Source organism: Myxocyprinus asiaticus, chromosome 39, assembly GCF_019703515.2.
Source record: "Myxocyprinus asiaticus isolate MX2 ecotype Aquarium Trade chromosome 39, UBuf_Myxa_2, whole genome shotgun sequence".
Lineage (NCBI taxonomy): Eukaryota > Metazoa > Chordata > Actinopteri > Cypriniformes > Catostomidae > Myxocyprinus > Myxocyprinus asiaticus.
Genome location: NC_059382.1, coordinates 33,991,229 through 34,011,381, shown reverse-complemented (window position 1 = coordinate 34,011,381; position 20,153 = coordinate 33,991,229). Strand labels below are relative to the sequence as shown.

The 20,153-nt window shown below is 35.8% G+C and overlaps 1 protein-coding gene across 6 annotated transcripts in view; it reads right to left on the bottom strand.

The window, feature by feature from the left end:
- Positions 1-20,153, bottom strand: part of LOC127430127 (teneurin-4-like) — a 443,558-nt gene that overhangs the window by 13,213 nt on the left and 410,192 nt on the right. For 5 of the 6 annotated variants that reach the window (XM_051679634.1, XM_051679635.1, XM_051679636.1 and 2 more), the window contains 3 exons: positions 13,635-13,870; positions 3,996-4,292; positions 1,569-3,183 (listed from right to left, as the gene is read on the bottom strand). In XM_051679634.1, coding sequence (XP_051535594.1) covers positions 1,569-3,183; positions 3,996-4,292; positions 13,635-13,870 — 2,148 coding nt within the window. Of the gene's footprint in view, positions 1-450; positions 932-1,568; positions 3,184-3,995; positions 4,293-13,634; positions 13,871-20,153 lie in introns of those variants that run through there. The other variant, XM_051679639.1, reaches the window with a different exon arrangement.

Here is a 20,153-nt window from a genome sequence, read left to right as displayed (position 1 = left end):
AAATATAACTGCACATTTAAAATAGGTGTTGTTTAATAATTTCTGAGGTTATTTTAGTATGATCGCATCTCTCCTTTGGATAGCGGCAGAACAGGTAGGACGGCGTTAGAAACATTTTGACAGATAAAAACCATCTTTACGTGGCTTCATTCTTTCTGCTGTTTATACAGTATGTGTGTGTGTGTGTGTGTATGTGTGTGTGTTTGTGTGGGTGTGAGAGAGAGAGAGAGAGAGAGAGAGAGAGAGAGAGAGAGCTCTGTGACCATGTGAATGGGCAATTTTTAATACAGATATAAAGTAACTAATGATGTATAAAAATAACCATGACGTAAATTTTACAACTCATTAAGTCTTAAATGCAATTAAACAACATTGTCAAAATGGTATAGATATTCTACTCAAATGCATGTGACATCAAATAAGAGTTATGTCAGAAGAAATCCAAAAAACTTTTCCTAACAGTCAGTGGTTTTTACTATGAAATAGGTAACTGAGAACTTATGTTTTCAGAGTACACCTTTAAGAAGCTTTATTAGGGCACCAGCTCACTAGCATCACATGCTAGGGACCAGCAACGAAAACGCAACATATGCATTAGGCTCATTAATTACCCAGTAAATAACTTGAAAGTTTAACCATCAATAATCCCAAACACTATAATGCATCTTGGGGATTGCATGCTCCAACATAAACAACATTCTAAAGCACTCATTCACCGGTAGCAAGAGCATGTACAGTACTTATGCTTTGAGTTTAGTCAAACAGCAGTGTACTTGCACTGCTTTAGACTACAAATGTGTCTGTAATATTTTGTTTTCTTCAAATAAGGCTTCTATTTTGCTTTCAAGTGGAAAAAAGTGATGTAGCTCCTGGCTCCCAGTTCCATGGACACCTTTGTGTTCTTTGTCTAACAGTGGGGAGCATTCACCTCCTGCAAAAGCAGAGGAAGCAAAGACTGATGGGATATTCAGAAAACAACCTGAATGAAGAACAAAGGGGAATTTGTTGTGCTGCCATTGTTTCCAAAGAGTCTATACAGGGCCTGGCATCCCCCAAGCTGGGGCGTTATTTATAAATAATGTTATTTATGAAGTTATTTAATGGCTATTATACAGTAAGTTCCGGTTCTTGAATTGAATTGGTCAAGCGACATTTAAAATTAAGTTACATCTTTAAATTACACCTTTATGTCAGTAGGTTGTGATAAATTCGCAAATTTTATGTTGATGAGACGATCACGACCGAAACAATAGAAATGAAAGAGAAAGATTTGGTCACTTAAAAGATTTGTTGAAAACCAACTCATTTACAAAGGAAGCACTTCTAATTCAAAACCAGAGTATGAGAAGAGAGCTGAACTGTACTTAATGCTTTAGCTTCTTTTGGAACTATTTTCACTGGCAGAGAAGAAATGCATGAATTTAATGGCCAATTTTTGTTTGAAATGCAAGTTATTCAATATTTTTTAATTGTTAGTTGAACTGAATCTTTGCACGGCTGTGATTATTCCAGCCTATTCTAGCCAAAGTGGAAATAATACAACCCATATAAGAAGCCATAAGTCATACCTGTCATGTAGCACTTGGTTTCTTGGCTGTTGCTCAGGGGGTTGTTGTTCTTGAACATGTAGAGGTTGAAGGGCACAATGTTGTTGCTGTTAAGCCTCTTCCAGACATCATGATCAGGAGTGGTCCAGCGGCCTGCAAGAACATCATAATCTCTGCGGCCCATGTGCACAAGCCTTGTAAGAGGCTCATAAATGCCACCTTGGTAACCTATGACTAGCTGGAAGCTGGGGTTGGAGTCCCAATACACCTCTCCAAAAGCTGTATGGAGGATCTTCTTGATCATGAGACCTGCACCACTGAATACAGCCAATGGTGTGCCATTGTTGTCACAGGCAATGTAGAACTCATCCCCGCTGCTTAACTCCATGGCAAAGAGGTGGCCTTGAAGATCATAGTAGAGCGATGTGATCTCTGAGCTAGAGTGATTGTACATGTGGGTGACTCTGGTGGGACTGGACAAGTCAGCATAGAAGTATTGTAGATGGTGCCCTTGGCTACTTCTACTGGACACTCTTCGTCCCAAGCCATCATAGCAGTACTTAATAGTCCATACATTAACTTTGTTGTAGGCTTTAACCAGCAACCCAGCTGAGTTATATTCAAAGAAATCATTGCCTCTTTGTCTGAGGAATCCATCCTCGTCCAAAAGGTACTGTACGTCACCTAATCGTGTAATGCGATCCCGTATGTCATAGCGTACTGGCATAAGTCTGGCACTGTTACCAGGGCTAAGAAGGTGCAAATTTCCATTCAGGTCATAACTGTAGCGCCAGAGAGGCTTATCGTTGATGGATACAACATGGAGTTGGCCATCAGCATCGTACTCGTAAGTGTAACGGGTGGTATTTGCATAGGGCCCTACCTTTAGCTCCTTGGCCACCACTCGCCCCATGTTGTCATACTGTACCATCATCCAGTACATTAGCGAACGGAAAATCTCATATTGCACCTCTTTAACTCGTCCATAAGCATCAAAGTGTTTGGTGTGGGTCATGACAGCTGTGGTAATGATCTGGTTAATGTCGTAATAGATGACTCCAAACTTGCCAAACTGCTCCGTCTTTCCTGAGACGTCATCATAGCGATAGAGGTCAATGGGCAACGGTGTTTCATTGATAACCGCTTGCATGCTGGTGACCCGAAAACTGTTGTCATAGTTGTAGTCAAACCGGGCGTTTACCATGCCCTCCTCACTGAATCGAAAGATTTGCCTGTCAATGAGCGGTCCGATCTGCCTGTAACGGATGGTGCACGCAAAGCCTTCGCTTTGGAGGCCCACAGTTTTCAGCATGCCAGCAGATTCATCATAAGAAAAGGCAATTCGTGTAGTATCATAAAGAATTTCTAGAAGACGGGAGAGCTTCCCGTACTTATAGATGACTCTACGCCCTGTTCCCTGGTGGATGGTCTGCAGAAGCAGTCCATCTTCACTGTAATCTTGCAAAACTGTGGAGTTGCCCTCTGGCGGCCTGTATGTGTTTCTGTAATAGCCAATGGAACGGGTGGTCTCCAACGTCTGCCTTGCCACATTAGGCATGGTTACTGATGAGAGGCGGTCGTTCTTGTCGAATTCAAAGATGTATTGTCGCTGACTGTATAGCAGTAGTACCATGGACTGTCAAAGGAAAATGACAGAGTGATGCTCATATGGCTGATTCAATGAAGTATACTAATTCCCAACACATTCCGAGAGCTCTTTAAACAGTTAAATGTGAAATTCTCTGCTCAATGAATCTGAAGGTCACTAAGATCCCAGGAGTCACATTACATCACATTACTAACTGCACATCAAACTGTAGGGTGTCAAAGAAACACTTCAGGGTGCATAAAAATGACAAATAAGTCTAATGCTGCTCCACAACACTGACTGAAAAATGAAATAGGGCAAAATCTCATTAAATGAGGATAAAGTCATCATAAACACCAGCCCTCTCCCATAACATTAATGTCAACTTATATGGAGGTCAGAAGGAGGATTTTCTAGCATTTAAGCAGATCGTCTAATTTTTTATTGAAGCTATTGATCTTGTCAGAACATGACCATTTTAGAATGGTTAGGAACATTAAATTGGGTGAGTTTAAGGCCTAAAATCGCTCATTTTAAAACCATCTGTTGCAAGGTCAGCATCTCTAGAGCATAAATGCAATAAACAGCTGCCATTTTACAAATTAGGCTACAAGAAACCTAAGAATCACACATCTCTCTGATATTGATTTTCATTAACTAGACAGTGAAATTTTTTCACAGTCACATTTTAAGCTGTGTGCTCTAACAAATCATAATGCAAGCTGTGACAAGGTTCATTACTTAACTAAGCAAGGTTAAAGCTTATTGATGTCACAAATTAACCGGGTTCAACAAAGACACTCTCCAGCATTCTAATACAACAGAACTAGCATTTATTTGTCTTGATGAAAGGTGTATACCTTTTCAAGGTAGGTATAGCTCCATGACTTTCCATCTGCAAATATCTTTGATGTGATTCTGCCATTTTGGTCGTATTCCATTCGGACCGACATAGTGCCCCTCTGTATTCCAGCAATGTGACCACCCGGTGAGTAGGTGACATTGACACCATTCAGTCGACTGCTTGGAGCCCACAATGTAGGTCTTCCAGCATGGTCATAGTGGATCCTCAAGGTGAACTTTCTGTGGTCGTCATATACTTTCTCTGTCCTGGTTACACGATCAAAATCCATGGATAACAAGTTCCTATTATGAACCTACCAAAAACAGATAAAAGGATACATAGGCAGATTAGTTCTCAGAATTCAGCATGGATCTGGTAGAGTGCAGTCTTCACAAACTCTGATTACGTTTCACACAAATTATTTTTCAATTTAAACCATATGAGCATATCTCTGGAGGACAGGATCTTTTTTAATTGATCAATTACTTTGTTTGCTGCAGTTCAAATTTGAAGAATGAGGGAAGTCTTCCAATCTCTAAAATCATTCGCCATACCTTTAAGAAAGTAATTACTGAGGGGTAAATAACTTTCATTGTATCAGTAGTAGGAGGAAATCAATGAGACTTTTGAGCAGCAGATGAAGTTCAAAGCTCACCACACTGTATGAATGACGTGTCACACTGAAATTTTAGCTCAGTTCGAATGTGCAAGTCCCTCTGACCCTGGTGCATGCTGAGATCAGAGCTGAGAACTAGTCCCACATAGGCAGTAATTCCAACACACACACAGGTCAGTGCAGGGGGCGAGCAAGGATTTAGACACCTTAAATACCTTCAACCTATAACCAAGCAAGGCACAATGCATTCTATAAGGAATCTTCATCTCTATTCAATTTATGAATGCATTTTAGTGAATTATCTTTTAGCCATCCAGCTGGATCCAATGCCATTATTTGTTTCAAAAATTAAAGAATTGCATATTTTCTGTAGTAATTTTGTGAGATATTTGCAGAATTTAGTGGATTGGATTTAAACATGAGAAATTGTGTTACAGGGAGTTTAAATTTCTACATTCTTATTGACAACTGAAATTATAATCAAATTAGCTAAAATATTTAATAAACAAACATGCAAGAGGTGGGAAATCTGTAGAACTTTGTGAATTACTTTTTTTGATATGGACCTGCTTTCGCAACAAAGCATTATTCTAAACCTTGCATTAATAATCCTAAATTCAACATGCCACAAGCTGATAGGTCCTTTGTACATGAAATCACTTAACCGATTAACCTGCGTACCGTCTCTTTGTCTAACATATAAATAGCCTCAGTTTTAAATTGCCTAAGATTTCATTGTAACGCAGTACAAACTTTAACTCTTTGAAACCCTCTTCCTCAGCACCACCTATCTAGATCTGCTTCATGGAGATTGTATGCACAGTATGTCTTGTTGAGTAGCAGTAGCAAGTCATATATGCTTGATACACCATGTCTTATTTATGTATAATTGTGAAGCAGCATGTCTTAAGTGTCTTAAATATTCTAAAAAGTGGATAATAGTAATAATAATGAATGAGTTTTTGTGTCCAAACTTTTGACTGGTAGTGTACAATTCAATTAGTAAATTCACTTTAAAAGAGAATTAATTGTCTTTTCACGCCATCATATTGTGGTATACATGTACTGTGGCTACAGGGTTGAATGAGCATTGCTTAAATAACCATCTGGAAGTTGCCCATTTCCCCATTTCTCTTCTCCATGAAATGTCTTCTTGATTAATCATATCTATTCACGACCAGTACACTAGCACCTAGGTTGGCTTGTGCTTAACATAGTTTAAAAGAGTCATAAAGTAAATTTGCGAGTGGTTGTTGGCTTTGGTCCAGTGGTATGGCAGAGGGTGGGTGTGTGGGGTTGGTGGGGGGGAGGGGGGTTTGGTAGGGGAGTGTAGCAAGTGCGTGCTCTCTCCTCGTGGGCATGCTGGGAGCTCTCATCTGTGAAGGGACAATTACACTGGGGCCAATTAATGTCACTAATACCTAATTGAGAGGATTATTTTACATTAAAAGTAAGCAGCTCATGAATAGGAGAATTCCCTGTGGGGTGACAGAACAAAGAGGTTGACAGAATGAAGGACAGATATTTTTTCTCTCCCCTTCCAATGAGCCTCACCCATTGATTCCCACACGATGGCACCCCCATTTTCTCACTCTTGCACTTTTAGACACTGCTAAGTCTTTAACAAGGATGACACCCTTTTGATTCGATGATGATAAGATCGAGAATGTGCTCTGAAAACGCTTACATCCTTTAGAGTGCAAAATTCAGGTTCCAGAAGTAAAAAATTTACTTTTTCTCTTATAGGTGGGTTCATTTTTAACAATAACTTATACAACTTAAATGACAATCCAACCATGAGCTCAGAGGTTGTTAACAGATGGTATATGCTTCTGTTGAAGCCATCAGTTCATGTTTTTTTCTTTTCTTTTTTTAAATAGAACAATTCCAGCAACGCAGTGACCACCTACTCGCATGACGTAGTGTGAATGACACAATCGAGTCGTCTTCCTACACTCTCAAACCACTTGAATAATTGCAAATATCTGAATATTTTGCAATAAAGTCCAAACAATAGTTTTATATGTCTCCATTGTTTTTAATTTGATTACATCATTCGCAATACTTCATAGGAATGTAGTTCATTCCCTTATTAAAGACATCAAGTACACAATCTTGTACTTTTGTCTTTTTGTCAGATTTTCAAATATTTTTTGCTTTATATGTAATTTAGTAATGTTGTGATTCACCTCGGAGCTGGTTGATTTGGTTCATGGCTTAGAACACTTATGAAGGTTTTATAAAATCCCTATGGAAGATATGAATTGTAAAATTACTTCTGGAAGTTGGATTGTTGCATATGGCATGTTACATGGTCTACCAGCAAGAAACAATACTAGAAACTGTATAGGTTCAGATACAATTATTTCATATATTTTATATAGATATCATATTACTTAATATTTTAAAATATTACATATTTTTACTTTAATATTACTATTTTTATATATTGTTTTTATGTCTAAAAAACAGCGAAAATAACTTTTTTACCATATATGTTGATGTTCATACATGAGCAATACATGATTTAAAGGTGATAATTTAATGGTGTGTAATTTTCGATGCTCCTATACTAGTTTAATATGTAGAATATTTTGCAGATCGTTGCCGTTATCAACACATTGCTGTTTATTTGAGAATCCAGAACAGCTCAATATAGCAACATTGGCCCAATCAGTAGTTGAAGAGTTAGGGGCAGCACTATCTGTTTGTGTGACTGATGGAAGACAGGGGATGTATTTGGCGAAAATTGTTTGAAAACAATATTTTATTCTATTTAATTTGGGGACGTTAATGGATCAGAAATTACACATCACACTTTTAAATATTATTTCACAGACATTATAGGCTTGAAAAAGCAAGGCTTTTATGGCTCCAGGGATGAGTGATCTTTGTTTGTCAGGAGCCAGCTTGACCAGAGTATGACAGGGGACAGAATGGCCGGGCTTGTGAAAAGAAAGATGAAGAGAGAAGGAAAGGGAATGCTGGCTGCTTATGCCCTGTTCTGCTTGAGCAGACCCCCAACGGCCTGGAAAAAAAGCTCTTTTGGCAGTGAGATCCCGGGCCTCTGGAGAATGGAGACCCACTAAAGGGGAATGTCTTAAATTGGACAGTCCTTCAAACGGGCTCAGCTTCAGGAAAGCAGATACGGTGGGAGGGAAGAGAGGGGATTGAGAGATGTTGGAATGGGGATTCTGTAGCCGGCTGACATTTACATGCTTTGCTGACAAAAATACTGTACAACTCCAATGGGATTGCCTGATTCCTGTTTGTCGAACAAACAACTGTCAAAACTAGGAAGGAAAGCTGACACTCTTTTTAATCTGGCTAATTAATAGATATCTTAGTAGTGTAGCTAATGCAATTTCCGTGATTAAAAAACAACTTGTAAGTAACAAGTTGTTTTCACAAATCACCATCAATAATTGAAATTTCTCATTTCATATACGAAATGGCAACAAATCTGTCAAACAGCATTTGATTTTCCTCTCCACACTCATAATAAATTTAATCAAGTTTTTGTTCTTCAAATCCAATATTTGCTTGCCACTTTGCCAATCATTTTCCCCCTTGTTCGCTGCTGCAGTAAGAACTGTAATCTTGTTTATTCAGCTTTGTTTATTTTCAGTTCAGATTTGTCGCTTCCTTGAGCAAACATACTTGTCCACGTAGCAGTATAGGACACCGTTTTAATAATGTAAAGCAAACATTTGGAGAACTGGCAGTGGAGGCCTTGCGTTTAAGCTTTCGGGTGGGCTGTTGGATTTGAGCTAGCTGTTCACCCTATTATATTTCTAAAGCTCTGTGGTTGACAGAAGATGCAGTTGCTATGGAGACGAGATTTTTGGTGGCCTGATAGCACAAGCCATGAGCTCTTCTTGATGGTGTGGAGTAGTCGCAGTGATGGACATATGACCCTGTCAGAAAAACTATAATTGGGGATGATGGTTACCATCATCTCTACTGTAGTACTTTGATATATACAATGGTACTGAATGACTACCATGTTTATATACCAGTGTTCCCCATTGTGAGTTTGCAGTCTGATTGAATAGCATTGGTTAAAATTGAATTTAAGGTAAAGAATGAATACCTTAAAATAATACAAAGACAAAAAATATAAATTTTTCTGTTACATAGTCTTTGCTAAGACATACAACCCATGTTGTCCGTAGTCTGTTTCAAGAACAAATTATTCTTTGAATGAATCTGCCAAAAGGTCTCAAAAGTTATTGGGTTGAATCAGTCTAACATTTTCTCTGAAACAGACAAGGTTTTTAAAGTTAATGTTCTATCGATAGTGTCATGTGTGACCAAATGTGACCAAAACACAATTTCTAAAGCAACCACAACATTCTATATTGTTTCTATACTTTTGGTTCACGTGTCGATTTGCATTGTCTTCAGGACTTGTATAATGCTTTATCAGTTGAGCAACGTTGCAATTTAATCATGCCCAAACAAACAGATGATTATGCAATGTTTAAATGTTTCCCCGTACAGTTCATTGACTATCTTTCATATCAAAAGAATGTTTTTGAGGAAAAAGAAAGTTTGAGGAACAGGGTGAAAGGTAAGTGTTGATGAACTGATAATCTGCTCTTTTGCTTCTGATTTGTGAGAAAGTGAATAAAAGTACTTGTTGTTTTAGCACCTCTAGTGTTCATTTCACCAGGAAACTGTCGGGATACATCCAATGAGTTGCGTACAAATCATTTTGCAAAAATATAGGTATAGCAACGTGATTGAGACCAAGTTGAACTGTTGTGATCAATAATATCACACTGTAAAATCTAAATGAGTTGACCTTACTAAGATTTTTTTAAGGCAATCAGTTTGCATGCTTTTTCTAAGTAAACATACTTATTTGGCAAATGTTAACTGAACTTCATTTTTTAAGTAATGTTAACTAGTTACAAGTAAACATCTCATCTGTGATTAATGTATCATTGTTTTTATTTAAATATTTAAACTGAGTTATATCACGTCTTACACAGTATAAGGGAAATTATGACTGGGCTCTAGGTTAGCCATATGGCACATTGTATTCTCCTTAGTACTTCTTAGTGCACATAAATCTGAACTTTTGTAAAGTACAATTGAGTAAAGAAGAATGGCTTAAAATGACAGTTTACCCAAAAATTTAAATTCTCTCATCATTCACCCATCCTCATGACATCCCAGTGTTTGACTTTCTTTCTTCAGCAGAACACAAATTATGATTTTTAGAAGAATATTTCAGCTATGTTGGTCCATACAATGCAAGTGAATGGGTTCCAAAATTTGGCACTCCAAAAACCACAGAGAGGCATCATAAAAGTAATCCATACAACTCCAGTAGTTAAATCCTTATTGTCAGAAGTGATATGAGAGGTGTGGGTGAGAAAGTGATCAATATTTAAGTCTGAAATTTTTCTCCCTGCCTAGTAGGGGGGCGATATTTATAAATAATGTGAATTACCAAAAACACAAGAAGAAGAATGTAAACGTGATCTGTTTCTCATCCACACCTATCATATAGCTTCTGAAGATATTGATTTAACCACTGGAGTCTTATGGATTACTTTTATGCAGACTTATGTGATGTTCGGAGCTTCAAAATGTTGGCACCCATTCACTTGTATTGTATGGACCAAAAGAGCTGAGATATTCTTCAAAAAATCTTCATGTGAGTCGAGCAGATGAAATAAGGTCATACACATCTAGGATGGCATAAGGGTGATTAAATGATGAGAGAATTTTTATTTTTGGGTGAACTATCCCTTTAAATTTAACAGGCTTCAAGTTCACCTGAGGTAACACTAATGGTGACTACACAAAAATCATATCTATCAACCAGCTACAACAAAACAAAAACAATAGTCATAAGAATTAAAACTATATACATTTTTAAATAAAAATAATTATTTTTTGACATATGTTCCCTTGTTATGACAAAACATACATAATTTATTCAAGTGCAAGGGCTTATGGGTATTCCACACAGCCACAATTTTGTACTTGATAATTTTGAGTTGGTAGTACTTGAAGCCAAAATTTAAAGAACATATATATATAGGAGTTATGATTCCAAAATGTGACATTTCAAGTACTGTTTAATTAGGACCACTTAAATATTTTTATTAATGACAAATTTAGGGTTTAGAGAGTAATGGTAACTTAATTAAAACTAGTAAGAATGGTAAAAAATTAAGCTTAAGTTAAATAAACTATTATTTTACAATTTGAGATAAGCATGACAGTTTGAGATAAGCGTGACAGTTATATACAGTATATATGCACTCTGTTACTTTAAAGAATACTATAGTCCAAAATGTCATTGCAATCCCACATTGTAACATGGTAATTTTTGTGAGTGTATCAATTCAAAAATCTCTTTCTATTCTGCCCTCATTTCTCTTGGCTTCATGTCATCTTGACAAACACTCTCTCAGTCAACAGCACCACCCACTCACACACTTTGATACACACAGACACACATTCACCCACTCATCCACCCACGTAATATCACTTGACATGTCACTCAAGGTCGCTCGATGATTTCAGCATGGATTGATCCTCGGATCACACCTGTACAATGCTGTTTTCCACAGTCTGCCCCTCCATACATAAGGTCATGGCATAAGACCCTCTCCCCTTTATCCTTTAAGAGACAACAGGACTATTTCACCCCACAATTTACATTCTGCCATCTACATGCTGACCCATCATGTTGTTCCAACCTCATTTATCTTTTTTACTTTTTTGTGGAACCTAAAAAGATGTTGACATAATTTCTTTTATTTTTGGGGTGAACAATTCTTTTAAATCCTCCACCAAATGTAGACAAAATGGCACTTTCTGATTATCTCTACTACCGAGCTGGTGGAAGACCTTCTGTTTAAATCTCTGAACAAGTTTACTTATTCAGAGAGAATGGAATAGAAAGAGAATTGGAAACACTGCAAAGCAATTTATGCTAAATAAATTCAAAGTTCTTGGCTCACGTCGGAGTTATGGTTCAAATCACAAATGGGTCGTCTTGCAGAGGCATTTAAATGGTCCCATTACTAGCAGGAGGCCATTGATGTAGAACAGGCGGACAGGTACGGGCGAGCCATGCCAACTGGGTCAGGTAGATTGATTGTTTCTGTTATTACCCGTCCTCTACTTATGCAAACCCTATGCCTTGCTAGCTTACAAAGTAAATTGCTATTGGGTTGATTTGTTACACATTTCATACTTTTCTATCACTTTCACACTGTCATTTTCAGAATGATCGGTGAAACCAATTGTGAATTGAAAGTGGGAGTAACACTAAGCTGCAGTGCTCAACAAAACTGATTTTATTTCTGCTGTAGAAGTTCAGATTAAAATTTACCCTGTCGATATTTTCACTGGCCCCAAACTTCACTTTAACTTTAACTTGTAATGGATTACTTTTTTAAATAACTTACCCAACACTGGTCAAAAAGAAACATATTTAGCTTACTCATTAAATGTTGAGTTTTCTTTTTTTTATATAAAGCAAACAAGTTACAACACATAACTGATTAGATTTTTAATCAGTTGATCAAGAGAAGGCAGCATTTGAATGGCAAGTAAGAGTTCCATCAATTGGCTAAAATGCTCTCATGCTGACCCTGAGCCATCAGGCCATTCTTATTGTTGAGCCCTGAATTCTGTCAAGAATCATGAAGACATCAGACTGATGGTGTGATACAGTAGGGAAACCCCCAGGGTTTTGTTCATGATGGAGTCGAACCTGCCCCAGGCACTGACCACTAGCCCTCATGGTCACAGGAACATGCCTGCTGCATGATGGATAGACCATACTCACAAACACATGCACACACACACCAACCTTGGTAGGCAGCTACTTGACCGGTGAGGCCGGGCCAGACGCTACAGGCCAGTGGTAAAAAGAGTGATCATTCTAAAGGACAGACTCAGCGAGTGTGACTGTGAGACTAATGAGATGAGGCAACAGAGGTGATAATCGAGAGGCAAATACTGTCAGAACAGGGGTCTTGATGCTGAGATGAGCTGTTATGTTTGAGAGGTGTGACTGTGAGGCGTGGAACTGTGCCCGCTAAAATAAACCCAGGATGAGCAGATGCCGATGACGAGCCGATGCTGCGGTCCATGTGTAATTATTTGGCCTGGTGAGATTCTGACCGCGGGAATACACACACAAGGATTGCAAACCATGATTGAGCAATTCAACATTTCACAATTAATATATGTATTAAATATAAAACTAAAATATTAATAAAAATATACAAATCATTTATTACAATTTATAAATGTATATATTAATATATAATATAATATTAATATATAGTATTAATATAACATAAAATTGCTAGTGATGACATTTAAGGCAATGAGACAAAGTTATAATTATTAATTTGTTCACAGTATATTAAAATGTATAATTTAGCAAAATTAATATTTTATACATATTAATAAATAAGCATAAATAAAACACAATTAATAATAAAGAAATAAAATTAATACACTACAGTTTTTAATGTTAACTGGTAATAAACAAATCTAATATTCTGAGTACAATGTACTCACACAAATGAAAATTTCACAGGACTTTTTTTTCTGGCTAAAATAACAGAAAAACACTAAAATCATGTTTTAATTATCTTGAATAGTTAAAATTAATAATAAATAAATAAAAAAAAAATATTTTTGTTTATTTTTATGAAGATGTTCAATTTTAAATGTCTGAGGTGTTACCAAACAGATTATGTCACTTTGAACTTATTTAGAAAGAGCTTTGGAGCTATTTTCTGTTATTTGATGTTATACAAAGTGATGGGAATCTTAAAAGCATTGATGGCTCTCATAAATTATTACATTTATCTAAAATTCTGTAAACTTCATGTAACATTTTATGGTGTCTGTGGAGTTAATTTTCCAAATTAATTATTTATTAAATTTTTATTTAATTTTATGTATTTATAAAGTATATTTATTAATTAATAATTAATGATTTATTATTTAAAGGCTCTGAATTTTTAGGAAAAATTATGTTAAATGTCTTACCCTGAGTCTGCGTCCATACACTGCGACCTGTCCTCGAGTCTGTTCTTTGCGTTGTCTCCACTCCACCAGGTTAAGCCCATTGTCGATGGGTAATGTTACATTCCTCTTGCTTATGGTCGGGTTGACGGTTCCTGACAGCAGGTGAGGTTCCGTGTGAAGAGACACTTCCATGCCGTTGGCCAACACCAGCCGCAATGAGCCATCCAGACCAATATAGTAGCTGTTTTTGACTTGATCTGTGATTGTAAGACAAATTAAATAAATAAATAAATCCCTGTCACATACTGTATATGAGTCATTGAAAAATAAGGTTTTCCAAGGTAAAAAAAATAAAAATAAAATAAGAATGAAATCATTTAAAATGTAGTTTGTAACGTGTCAAGTTCATAGAAATGTAATCTTTGTGCTCATGTTGGTTTCATACATTATTGAAAAAATAAAATTAAAAAAATATAGCTTTTCAACAAAATAAAAAAAATAAAAAATACCGACTTGCCAAGTGGTGTAACCATTAAGCGCAATTTAAATTATTTGCTTTCCTTGCAACTTGAATACACATACATTTTGAAACATATTTTTCAAGGTAAAATTATATATATATATATATATATATATATATATATATATATATATATATATATATATATATATATATATATATATTTTTTTTTTTTTTTTTTTTTTGAAATCATGAATATCAAGCTTTTATCAAGAAAAAGTTACTCTATTTGACCTGAACAAAATGTGTCTTTCATCAAAATGTCAAAATATAATATTTTATTTTAAAACCTTACACCTTGTCATGAAGGTCCTCTTTTTTTTTTTTTTTTTTTTTGCTTTTTAGGGAGAGTGTTAAAGAAACCTGCTTGGAGACATTGGAGTCATTTAGAGTCATTATTTTTTTAATTCTGTTTGATGCAGCTAGTGGCACATAAATCGCTGTCGTAACCTATTTCTGGCTATGTTGACCATTTCTCTCAAAATGGCTGCCAAATTTACTTTAACACTTGTTTGTTAAACAAGACCAGACAGACAATGAAACATAGTGATGTTTCAAAGCCTAGTTTAAGTAAAGTTTCAGTCTTTGGGTAGCCCATGGCAGACAGAAAGAGACAGAGCCAAATAGGTGTGGAGAGACAGAAAGAAAGTGATCATAGTTGAGGCACTCTGCCTGTGGCAAAAGAGATGCAACTAAATCTAAAACTGTCTATCTCCATCCCCAGGTGGTCTCGCATAGCGCTTTGGAGGGACATAGAAAATGGAAGACAGTTAAAGACAGAGGTGGGTGGACATGAGAAGAGATAAAGAGAAAGAGGGAAAGAAACCAGGGGAGAGGGAGAGAGAGAAGGCATTACCAACAATAAAATGTCAGTGAGTGCTTTGATGACACTCTCATTACTGCACAAATGGAATTAATTACTCGTCAAAGCCGTCACAGACAACATCAGTCTAAACATACAGACATATGAAGCTCCATAAATATATACTTTGAAACAGGTTTCAGATTTGTTTTTAAAGAGATTATTTAAGAAATCATATTTAAGATTATAAAATATTATTTCAAAAGAAAATTTTAACTATTGACAACCGTAATAAATCTCTAATATATAATAATATATATATAAAAAAAATATATATATATAATTACAATGTAGTAAGAATAAGAAACTCATATAACTCAAAATTATGTTTAGAATAAACTTTAGAATACAATATAGAATAAAACTTAATATTATCCTCATATATGGTCTTATATGAACACATATACAGTATATAAAATTATAGTTCATATAACTCAGCATATACTGTATGTACACATTTAAATTCTACTAGTATTTTGGAAAACATATGTTACATATTCTGTATGTACAAGTACAGTATGTGACTTTTTTTAATCAGTGAAACTATTTATAGACATATACAGTATATCATGATTTTATATATTTATGAGTGTTTTATACATATTATCATGTATCAGATTTCTGTAAATCTGTCATCTTACTAACTTAGATAATAAATTAATATGATGAACTAAAGACTACCAATGAAAAGCAAACGATGGGGCTTAGGCAATGTGTGGGTGACAGGTTTGTATAAATCAGAATATTATGTGCCACAAGCTCACACAGACAGGAAACCAAACAGTCTGTCTCTCTGAGGGTATGATAGTTATGTAAGCCAGTTGCTGCATTAGTAAAATAAGCCTGGAGGGTCTGTGGATGAGGGGCGGTTGACTGCATCAGTCAGGCAATGTAAGGGAAGCCAAATTGTCCAGCCTAGACTCATGAAATTTAAGTGAGCATTGCAATGTTTTTGCAAAACTGAAAGTACACGCTTCATTACACGTTTGGCTGCAATTTTCAAGTGAAATGTTCAGCGGGGGGTGCCAAAAACAAGCAAAATGAGGTTGTAATCAGACAAAGTTTTTAAGGTGAATTTTAGATGGAGGTTTTAATAAGTGAAACATACCTCCCTAACCTACAACTTTACCCTAAACCTAACCAATAGTGCCCGAAAAGATAAATGAAAGTTTATCAAAACAGAAATTCTTACCCTTAACAAACATCTAACCCTAACTGATAGTGTTTTAAAATGCAAATGCAAATAAAAAAGAAAACACATTAACTGAAGCAACCACGTCATTTTGTGACACTTCTAAGCCACTCTAACATTTGTGCGTCTTTGGCTGGACTTATAGGCCGTTAAGTCCAAAGTCTAACATTCTACCAGATGAGCTACCAAGCAAGCTAAAGAAATAAGAATAAGTGTATATTTCAAGTCATGTGTTAAAGTGTTTTGATATCATAACACAGCGGGAGGTGAGCAATAGAGTGAAAATATTTTTTTATAAAATCAAAATTACCAGTTGTACTCATGATTTGTGTGACAATGATTAAACCACACAGATGCTGTAGCGCCTCTAGTGTTCATTTTACCACAAAACTGCAGCGAAACGTAGAAAGCGGCACGTACAAGTCAGTTTGCAAAAATGTATATAGAGTAACGTGCATTCTATGAGACCAGGTTGAAACTGTCTCAATTTCATCGATTTCCTGTTTATATTTATATAATATTACATTATATTATATTATAATTAAAATTCCACCATTAACTATAAGGTACAATAAATCATACTAAAACCACTTTTTAATAGAAATGTAAAAAAAAAAAAATTAATACTAGAAACCATATTATAATATAAAATTTCACAATTAACTATAAGGTAAAATGTTTTTTTTTTTTTTTTTTTTTACAATATGTAGAGCCGAGGAGGGTGGGGCCGGGCTGGAATGAGACACACCCGGTCCCCAATCAGCCTGATGGGGCGCGCGAGGGATAAAGGCGGCCGGGGACGACAGTTCGAGAGAGAGAGAGAATTGCAGACAGCTGTACTGTGTGTTTTTAGTTGTGTGTTTTGGTTGTGTTTTTTGGTTAATAAATTGTTATTTAAGTTGTCAAGCCGGTTCTCGCCTCCTCCTTTCCACTAAACCCCCTCACACAATATTTGACAGATTGTTAAATAAAATAGAATTTTTCACCATACATATTGACTTGGCAGCCATCTTGGTTATGCTCCCGGGCAACTATTTCAAAGTCATGCAAGTACAGTTCCTATTCTACCAGTTAACCAATTAAATGTTTTTTACTGTAGCATTTTTACATTCATTTCCATAAATATTCTGGAAAAGAGGAAGTTTTGCTCAAATTAGGCTGAAAACATAGTTTTTCATGTTGAGCCAGCTAATGCACATGCGTGATCAAGAGGCAAAATGACTATCCCTGTGTCCAAAACTGTGTAGTGTCTCAGGATATACTGTATTTGATGGAGGCACTTCTCAGCTGGTAAAAGAGTATGTTCTTTAGGTATACATGCAAGTAGTATGAATAGATTTCGAAACGCAAGCTCAATTTCATAAGTTGTTTCTTTCTGAATGGTGTCAGAGTAAAATTAAAAACAAACGCAAGTATGTGCTACTGTCCCACGTTGCCACAAGGGGCTTTATAGCACACATTAATGTCTTCTACAGTCAGTTTTCTCTTTCAGGCCAAGAGAATCTTTGCTTAGCAAGTTAGGTTTTACAGATATGTTTAGCTACTTGAGTAATAACACATCCAATTTAATGGTATACACATTTGAAGGTAAGTCTATCACCCTATTGAGTATTGACGTTACCACCATAGTAATGCAAGAACACATGCTAAGTATGGTGAAAAAGACTGTACGCTTGTAATGCACTGACCAAACATTCATGCCGGCATTCGCATACTTGCATAAAGTATGTTTTTGGCTAAAGAGAATTGGCTTTTAACTCAGAAGAGGGATTTCTATACCTACAGCCACCATATTGAGCATTTAATTTCTCCAATTCTTTTTTTTTTCTTTTTTTTTTTTCTATGAGTGGTCCATCTCCTCTCTGAATACTACAAGCTAGTGAATAAGCTATGCTGGAAATGGTGATGTGACGTCATATTCACAAGCATCTCTAAGGGTGCTCTGCGACACGAATTTCATGTTGGTGCATTGTCTTTTACAGATGCATTATTCAGGTGAATGAAATACATGCCCTGAAAAAAGGGGCTGACTGAATGACCTGGAAATTGAACGCACACAACCTTGGAAAGTCAATAAACATCACAAGGTCACTACTTCCGAGAAATGTATATCAGAGTGCATCCAGATTGTGCACACAAAACTGTGTATGTGTTACAGCCAAACTGGTTTCCATTTACAAATCGGACAATGGTGAATTAATTAGCAGCAAAGAGTTTGGCTCTGCACCCTCTTTCTCTCCCTCCAGCAGATGTCCGGGACAAGGTCGCCATGCCTAGGTGACCATTAGTTTGGTCTAGGATTAAAGTTCTTTAAGCTCTCTTCCTCTTCCCTCAAATGCAGTCATCAGTAAACCAATCAAAGCCCAGGGGAGGGGCGGCCCTTCAAATCAAATGCTCACAGGAGCGCAAAAAAATCTTTACAGTCTCCGAGGAAATAGAGTGGGGCACTGGGAGTTCACAGCTATTTATTGGGAATCGATAGAGTGTTTGGTTGGGTGAAAAACAGGATATAAAATACCAAAGAATGCAAGGAAAATCACAAGCTAGGACAGCGGCCCTGACCCCTACCACACCCCTCTGTCTCGGGCCAAAGTGATTAAGATTTTGTTTTCTGAGACGGACAGAATAAACAGCCATTTAGTGGAGAAAGTGGGATGCACCAAAGAAAAGTGTTGGGCAGGAAATCAATCTGGACTTGTGTCTTCATGAGTGGGCGGTCTTGGATATTTTTGAAGAAAAAAAAAACCAAAGCCCTTCATTGATTTAATCAAGAGGAGGGTAGCTTATAGTGAATGGACCCCCAATTACTTTTCACAAACACAATTTTGTCTAAAAGTTATCTTGTTTGTACAACCGAAAGCCACTATGCTTATGCTGCAAAAAATTATTTTTAATCAGTATTTTTGTCGTGTTTTCCGGTAAAAATGTTCTTAAAAAGATCAATTGACTTGGGAAGCAACGTTTACAAGATTATAATACTTGTAATTAGAGATTACATCTTGAAATTGTTTTTGTTTTTTATTTGTTGTTTTTTTTTTTTACCCCATTGACAAATGTCTTTATAATTAAATAAAAATAAAATAATAATAATAATAATAACAAAATTGGTTAGATTTATGCTTAAAAAGAGAAGAAAAAAAAATGCCAATGGGGTAAGAAAAATAATCTAAATTAATTAACTTCATCAATAATATATATTTTCTAAAGAATAAGTCTTTATATCTTAATTATCAGCTTTTCAAATAAATGTATCTTTTTTTAAGGAAGATCAGATTATTATTATTATCTTTTTTTTTTTATGGAAACTATCAATAATCCTTTACTCTTACAGCATTTAATATGTTGCTTAATGTTATTTTCAACATACACTAATACATTTTTTAACATTAAAAGTTGTGAAGTGTAATCTATAATTAACAATAACAAATATAAAAATATGAATGGTGTTAAATATACAGTGTATTTATAATGTAAAATTACCTTTCATTGTAAGTTTATGATACACTCAGAAAAATGAACTTTCACTATTGAAAGTTCCTCCCATGTTCATATTACTCAAAACAAAATCATGCAACCAAGGAAACTTAAATTACCTGAGTTAATTCAACTTAAAAAAAAAAAAAGTGTCTTGTCAGCTTTACCTAATCCATTTGTGTTGGGACAACATGTTACAAATGTTAGTAAATGTTACAATTACGTGTTATTTTATGTGTCTTTGTGCAAGTTGAATATAAAGGGGGAGACTTGTAAGTGCTTTAATGTTTGTTATGTTGAGATTTAGAAGGATTTCAGTTATTTTGTAGTTTTGGTGGAGCAAATACATTTTGAGTATTATTGAGCAATTGCTGAGCTAACCATAGCATAGTGACCAAGCTGCACTCAGTATTGCTTCTCACCAGCATGTATTTAGCAAGCTAACATTTTCTGTCAGAAGCTAGAATATCACTAAAAGAGTTTCATTTGAGT